This window comes from Dysidea avara, chromosome 9 (genome assembly GCF_963678975.1).
Source record: "Dysidea avara chromosome 9, odDysAvar1.4, whole genome shotgun sequence".
Taxonomy (NCBI): domain Eukaryota; kingdom Metazoa; phylum Porifera; class Demospongiae; order Dictyoceratida; family Dysideidae; genus Dysidea; species Dysidea avara.
Genome location: NC_089280.1, coordinates 25,316,932 through 25,324,634, shown reverse-complemented (window position 1 = coordinate 25,324,634; position 7,703 = coordinate 25,316,932). Strand labels below are relative to the sequence as shown.

The 7,703-nt window shown below is 37.4% G+C and overlaps 1 protein-coding gene across 1 annotated transcript; it reads left to right on the top strand.

Moving 5' to 3' along the window:
- Positions 1 to 3,368: 3,368 nt before the first annotated feature.
- Positions 3,369 to 4,848, top strand: LOC136267610 (E3 SUMO-protein ligase ZBED1-like). Its single transcript, XM_066062769.1, has 2 exons — positions 3,369 to 3,896; positions 4,108 to 4,848. The coding sequence occupies exons 1-2, from the start codon at positions 3,369 to 3,371 to the stop codon at positions 4,846 to 4,848; spliced, it is 1,269 nt and encodes a 422-aa protein (XP_065918841.1).
- The last annotated feature ends 2,855 nt before the right edge of the window (positions 4,849 to 7,703 follow it).

Below are 7,703 nucleotides of genomic sequence, written 5' to 3'. Positions count from 1 at the left end.
TATAAACACACGTAATTTCTTCTTCGAAATAAACACGGCCATAACTCCTGCATACTTCAGTGTACGGATTTGGAATAAATGTCATTGGATTTGCCACGTGATTCTGCATACAATGGTTCTTAGTTTTCGATTATGGGAGTTACCATCACCAAGATATGGACGCTTACCAAATTGGTGTCAAACATCACAAAGCCGGAAGAAAGGTTAAGGATTGTATGGCATGTTCCACCCCTATGATTCGCCTGATAATCACTGCAGAGGTGAACCATTGTATATAGATCGACTTCATAAAGTTTCCTTGTGTCCGGGAAGAAGAATTTAGACCATACAGCAAATAATCTATTAACACCACAAAACCGCAAATTATTTTAAACACATTTTTCAGGTCTCAAAGGGAATTAATTAAGGTAATTAATTAACAGAAATTCATCAAGGAATATTAACACTCTTCTGAAAGTTGGGTTCCATGGAGTTCTTCAAACCTCCCCTGGATCTGCCCCTGTATTCGCTACATAATAATCAAATAAAATGTTAAGTAATGTAGTCAATGAAGTGTAGGGAGTTTGGGCATAAAGGTTCCATAATGAAAATTGATATTTACAACAGACTAACATGCACATATGCCATAGAATGAAATACAATTAGAACAAATCCTTTGCCAATTTTCTCATAATTAAGTGATTTCAGTTATCATACAGTACGATAGTAACTGTATAGTAGGGACCACAAAGAAGTAGGCGTGGCCCACGAACTAGCATCATCCAGAAACCAGCCTCAATTTTTCCTAACGATGATAAGGCAGTATTGGTTAGGTAAATCTAAGCCCAAAAAAGCCTTCAGATCGACCCAAAATGCTTTCAACAAGTCGCTACGGATTTTTTTTTTTTTAATTTATTCAACAGAATTTTCTACTGACTGACTGACTGACTGATGTTTTCAGACAAGTGTACCTCGATAACAGCTGCATCTAAGGGCTTGATTTTTTCACTGTTCAACGTCGCTTCAGCCTGAGATGTGCCTTTAGGCATGCCGCAGTGCGTACCATGCATTCTTCATGGACTTACCGTTGTCCTCCTTTGTGTCCCATTCATCTTTGCTGACAGCGCAAGGTGTCGATTCAGTGATAGCTATAGCTAGCCGCATGATGGCTTCTCTAGGTTTGTAACAGAAATTGTCCATACTTCTACAGTGGCTATTTTGATTACAGAGATGTATTTCTCTTGGCATTTCATGATTCTTAATAGGACAACGAAGTGCTCTGATGAATACTTTGGCAATAGCGTGTGATGGCTTCCCTAGGTTTGTATAATGGAAATCATCCGTATTTTTCATAGTGGCTATTTTGATTGCAGAGACACTTTTCGAACAGTTCTTGATTTGTAATGCTGTGTAACGGGCTAACAACAAAGCATAATGGATACTGCATCTTTAGACCATAATTGATAACTGGGGCACGTGATACTATTCCTTCTTTTGATGCGGTAGACATGGGTTCACCAGTCATAATTCCATTTTACAAAAAAAAGCTAACAAAAAAGTACACACAAAAATTTGGAATTTTCAACTAGATAGAATAGGGACCATATCGAGAGAAAGTACTGAAACTGTGCACGATATTAAATCACAGTAAAACAATAAGAAGTGTTACATCCCTACTGCGCTTTGGTAACTCAGGCACAGTAGGGATATAACACTTCTTATTGTTTTACTGTGATTTAATATTGTGTACTACTCAACCTAGTTTCAGTACTTTTTCTCGACATGGTCCCTACTCTAGTTGAAAATTCCAAATTTTTGTGTATACTTGTTCTAATAACAAATCCTAAACATTCTGTAATACCTAAAACTACCTGTAAACATGATTTGTTGCACCTTGTACTGAAACTTTATGCACGTCACAGTAGTTTTCAATAATCTTCCATGTACAGTAGCATTGCATTATGCTTGTATAGTCGAATTCAGTCAAGGCCTACTTTCAATTTTGACCATTTGCATCAAAAGATTTTGTGTACATACATTAATTTCTGACACAAATGATGTCTAAAAGTTCAGTGATCAAGAAAGCATTATAAAATGTTAGAGCCACAGGCATATGTGACCCACTGAGTATAGAAATGTATTGAAATAAATTGGGTAAAAATAAACATGTTACATAAAAATTACAAACATTTTAATCACATCGGTATGCATTGCAATAAAGATCAAATCAATAAAACCAGATTTGCCTTTTCATGGGGAATAAGAAAATCTTTGTTTTGTGTTTGTGCAGTGTAGGCAAGTGAGTTATGTATGATGCTGTAGAATTAAAGTTTACTGTCATCATTTCATTGTTTAAATGGCCTTCTCCTTTGTCCACACAGAGACATACAGGAAAAACACTATACTTCGATCAATTTGCCAGTTCATGGTGAACAAACCCTGTCTTCGTAGCTTATTTCAGTCATGAGTTATAAACAGACTTGGGGTAGTTACTTCAGAAAAGTAACTAGTTACTAGTTACACGTTACTTTCATCCTATGTAACTTAGTTACAATTACAGTTACTTTTCAAAAGGTAACTAAGTACTCTAGTTACTAGTGACTTTTGCAGTAAAAATTATGCCTTGTTTTTAGCTTTTGTAACATGAATTTTGCTCTGATATGCATCATTAAGGATGCAATACATATGTGCACTTAAAAGAACAATTCTGTGGCTATTTCAGGTCAGTTTTAATTATTGCTACGTCTGTCACTCAAGCTGAATCATAGAGAACAATAAACAGAATATGTCTACTTAATGTGGCTGTAGCATATATAGCACAAAAATTGAAGTGCTCTTGCTTTTAAAGCATAATTAGTTGTAGTTACAATTAGGGTTGGGCGGTATTCCGGTATTAGTAGTTAACAACGGTATAAACCCAATACTGGTATGCCTTTTTAATTATACCGAATACCGAAAGAAGTGCGCATGCATAAAATGGATGCTAGTGAAGTGGACCACGAGGACAGTAACAACGATGAAGAAGCCACTGACAAAGAAGAATCCGACAATGTGAGACAAAAAGATAAAACTAAGTCAGTAGTGTGGGTACACTTTCGTGTTAATAAGGAGGGGAAAAAATTTGTTTGTATTGTAAACGCCCTGTTGTTGCACGTGATGGGAATACCTCTAACTTGTTTTCACACTTACGAGCGAAACATCTGGACAAGTACGAAGTAGCAGTCAAAGCTAAAAAGCAGCAGCAAGGAAAAAAGGGTAAACGCCGCAAAGGTCCGAGTACTAGTACCATGGGAATTAAGGAATCATTCGCTCGAATGGGGAAGTATGATAGGAAGTCAAAGTGATGGAAGAAACTTACAGACGCCATCACTGTATATTTGGCGAAGGATATGGTTCCCATCTATACCGTTGAGAAACCTGGATTCAAACAACTAGTTGACGCGTTTGACAAGCAATATGAACTACCTTCTAGAAAATACTTCACCAAGACAGCCATTCCAACTTTACATAATGCTACCAGGGATACAGTGGCTGTGGAAATCAGTGATGTGATGTATTTTTCGGCAACAACAGATTTATGGTCCAGTGAAGGAATGAAGCCTTATTTGTCTTATACAATTCATTTTATTCGTGATTGGAAATTGAGGTCCAGGTGTCTTCAAACCTCATTCATGCCAGAGGATCACACTGGTGAGAATTTAGCGGAAGCTATGAAGTGTAGCCTGGAGGCTTGGGAATTGGATGAAAGTAAGCAGGTGTGCTTGACAACAGATAGTGGGGCCAATATAGTGAATGCAGCATCAAGACTGGACTGGATGAGATTGTCTTGCTTTGGCCATAATCTACGTCTTGCAATCACCAATTCCATTAAGTGTGATGATCGATGTACAAGAGCTCTAGGGCTAGCCAGAAAGATTGTGAGCACCTTTTCCATGTCATGGAAAGAGACGGGATCTTGCAAAGGCTCAGACAGATAACAGTCTACCTTCTCACACATTAGTGGCAGATTGTCCTACCAGATGGGGGTCCATTCAAAAGATGGTTTCTCGCATTCTTGAGCAAGTCCAAGCAATCCGTATAGTGTTGAGTGCTGACCGCAAGTATTCGCATCTCTTACCAACTTAGCAGGATACTGAAGTTCTTGAGGCTATCAGCACGGTGTTGTCTTCTTTGGATGACCTCACAGATTTTCTCTCTGGCGAGCATTATGTATCAATCTCATCTATCAGGTCTGTCATCAAACATATTCATGAAGAAGCTTTGGTTGAGAAAGATGATGATGTTTCATTAGTCAGAGATATGAAGCGTCGTATACATACTGATCTAGATTCAAGACACAGGGATTCCAAGGTTCAATACTTCTTAGACATCTCTTCTTTCTTAGGTCCAAGGTTTACAGTGGAGCATATAGCTGAGGAAAACCAGACAGCTTTTAAGGAAGCAGTGATTCAAGAAGGATTACAGATTTTCCATCTGGCAGTAGCAGAGGAAACAGAACCAGCTCAGTCTTCACTTACCTCAGTTGCTACAAGTAGCAGTGACCCTTGTGATGAGCAGTTACCTCCAAAGAAGAAGTCCAAACTTGCAAGAATTTTGAAGAGTTCCAATGACAGTGAACAGCGAAGGCTGACGCCAAGGGACAAAGTAGTGAAGGAGGTAAGGTCTTATACAGACAGGCCATGCATAGATGTTGAAGATGATCCATTAGAATGGTGGCATATTGAGTGCCATAACTACCCTTGCTTGTCTCACTTGGCTTCCAAGTATTTGTCAGTGTGTGCAACAAGTTCACTTTCTGAACATGTTTCCAGTGCTCCAGGGAAAAATTGTCACACCCCATCGCAGCCATCTAAAGCCTGCAATGGTTGACAAACTGGTATTTTTGTCCCAGAATCTTGCTTAATTCTGACTCAGTCACTTAGTAGTAGTATTATGTATTACTAATTTGCTACATGAGTACCTGTGTGTGGTTTTGTTGTTTGAACTATATCATAGATGATGTAATATTCATATGTACACAACTTGTGAAAAAGTTACAATCATAATCAGTTATTTATGTCATAAAGTACAAAAACTAGTACACATACATTATAATGATATTAGCATAGCTATACTGTACGTCAATAGTCAATTTCAAATAGAGTGGAATGAACTAGTGACCACTTGGCCAAAGACCCAAAGTGGTTGCATCAGACAGGTGGATCGCAATACAAATGTTTTCAAGAATTTAAAGTCTGGTCTATTTAGTGAGGTGGTCACTTAGACAGGTTCCACTGATGTTGAAGGTATTTACTTATACCGAGGTATTTTTAAAAATACCGTACCAAACTTTAAAATGCAATACCGCCCAACTCTAGTTACAATGTAACTATTGTAACTTAGATACTTTTCAGACAATTACTCCTAGTTACAAGTTACTAGTTACAAAGCAAGTAGCTAGTTATATTACTAGTTACTTTAAAAGTAATCAGTTACATAACTTAGTTACAGAAGTAACTAGTTACCCCCAACTCTGGTTATAAATGATTAAATAAGTGTTTCTTTTTATTTGCCATATTGTTGCTGTACAAATTGAATTTATTCCTGTTCCAACTGTCTAGCACTATAACTCCAAAACTATCATCACAAAAGGATGAAACTTCGGCTGTACACTCCTTTGTTACTATAGATAATAAAATTGAATTCAAAACATATAAAAACAACCAGTTTTTTGCTCAGCGGGTCATAATTATATTAAAGTAATTCACCAGAAAATAAAACAGCACTCAAATCTTCAAGAAACAGTTCAACAATTTTAAGCTACTAGAGAATAATAGATTGGTGAAAAGTGGTAAAATTTTTAATCACAGTTAGCATAAATCACCAATTATCAGCACCACTTCATCACACAATTGTAAATCCTTAATTCATTGACATATGAACTTCCGGTTTGAACCATTTAACAGAGCAGTCCTTCATCTCTTAGCGCACCAAATTTTAATTACCTTACATGAGTGAATGTCTTGTTATAAGGAAAATCGCAATGCGTATCGTGTGCCAATTATCAGCATGGGGTACCTATTATCAGCACCTGTACTTCTGTGATTGACCAATTATCAGCACAAAGTGCGATTTTGTACATAACTCCATGATGGCTCGTTGGTTCTTTGTGAAATTTTTATAGGAGGTGCAGTCCTTGGATAACTCCGTTACACAGAAGTTTTACAAAGATGAGGCCAGCTGTTCGAGAGATATTCAGGTTAGACACAAAAACATACTGGTTTTCATTATAAAATTATTTTTACGCAATTCCATGGTTAATCGACATAGCTTGTATAGCACTTTAACAACAATAATTACCGAATGAAAACAATCGTAAGAAATGTTTGAGGGTATAACAGCCCATTGTGTTACTGGGTAGCCTCCATATATCTTGTAGCCACTATACTTTACAAGTGCCGATAATTGGTACCTGCCGATAATTGCCGACTTACACTACAATTACATCCAGTGTGCACTCAAAACGGCAATCAGTTGAAAAAGCCTAGGCTCTCCACTTCAGCACTAAACCCATCTTTAGCAACATGCTGCCTAGGTGATATAATATAAGTTCAAGTATGAAAATAGATAATTAGGGTTTCCAACATAAAAATTCAACTTCTTCAAAATAATTTGCTAATTGCTGTTACATGTTGGACTAACTATCACTTGAATACAGCTGCAGTGGTGATAAATTCCATTGCCTTCTTGGGGTAGAAATCGATCGAAATATCTACAAAATCCGAGATTATGAGCTGTAACTCTCAGAAGCCTTGATCCTTTATTGCAATACTGGAGTTCAACCTTCCTCTGTGAGTCAACCTTCACCTAAAAGCATCGGTAGTTTGATTGATGAGGTAGGTTTCCTGTCGCTGCATCATTTGAGCATGATTTTGGGTTCTAAAAACAGGTTTTCGTCTATGGACACCAAATGATTGATAACCCAAACTTCCTCACACCACAGTAGTAATCATCCATTGACAAAGAAGTCACATACAAAGTATGGTTAAGTTGTGACATCTCTAACCATCTGGGTGAACATGATATAGGGCATAATTTTCCCGAAATCACACCTTGACTGCACAACTTGTCCACTCAACTGCTTAAAAATAGATATCTTAGTGTAAAACAACCGAATGATCCATAAAGTATAACTAATAGCAGAGTTATCATCACTGCGATTCAGATGCAAATGCACTTAGCCTATTCAATCAGGCTCATGTGGCTAGGCTTGGGTGTGGTCAGTAATGATACACTGCCTACATTTATTTGTTTATTATTAATGGACAGGCAATATTTATATTGAGGGAAGAATCACAGTTGTCATAGCACTGCATAAGACATCAAGTATTTAAATGGCAGAAATCACGCAAGCTTACTGTAACTTCCTTAGCGCCATTTTATTTTACGATACCTGACAATGATAACCTCACTTCTAGCTGTACTTTAGGGATCATACAGTTGTTTACGCCAAGATTTCTATTTTTAGCAGTTGAGTGAGCAAATTATGTAGTCAAGGTGTGATTTAGGACTAATTTTACCCTCTATCATGCTCACCCAGATGGTAAGAGATGTCACAACTTAACCATACTTTGTATGTGACTTCTTTGTTGATGGATGATTACTATTGTGGTATGAGGAAGTTTGGGCTATCAATCGTTTGGTGTCCATAGACGAAAACCTATTTCTGGAGCCCAAAACCGTGC

Coding starts and splice junctions, on each gene's coding strand:
- LOC136267610 (XM_066062769.1), top strand. CDS start 3,369: ATGGTTCCCATCTATACCGTTGAGAAACCTGGATTCAAACAACTAGTT. Junction 3,897..4,107: donor TAGGGCTAGCCAGAAAGATT/GTGAGCACCTTT, acceptor CCAACTTAGCAG/GATACTGAAGTTCTTGAGGC.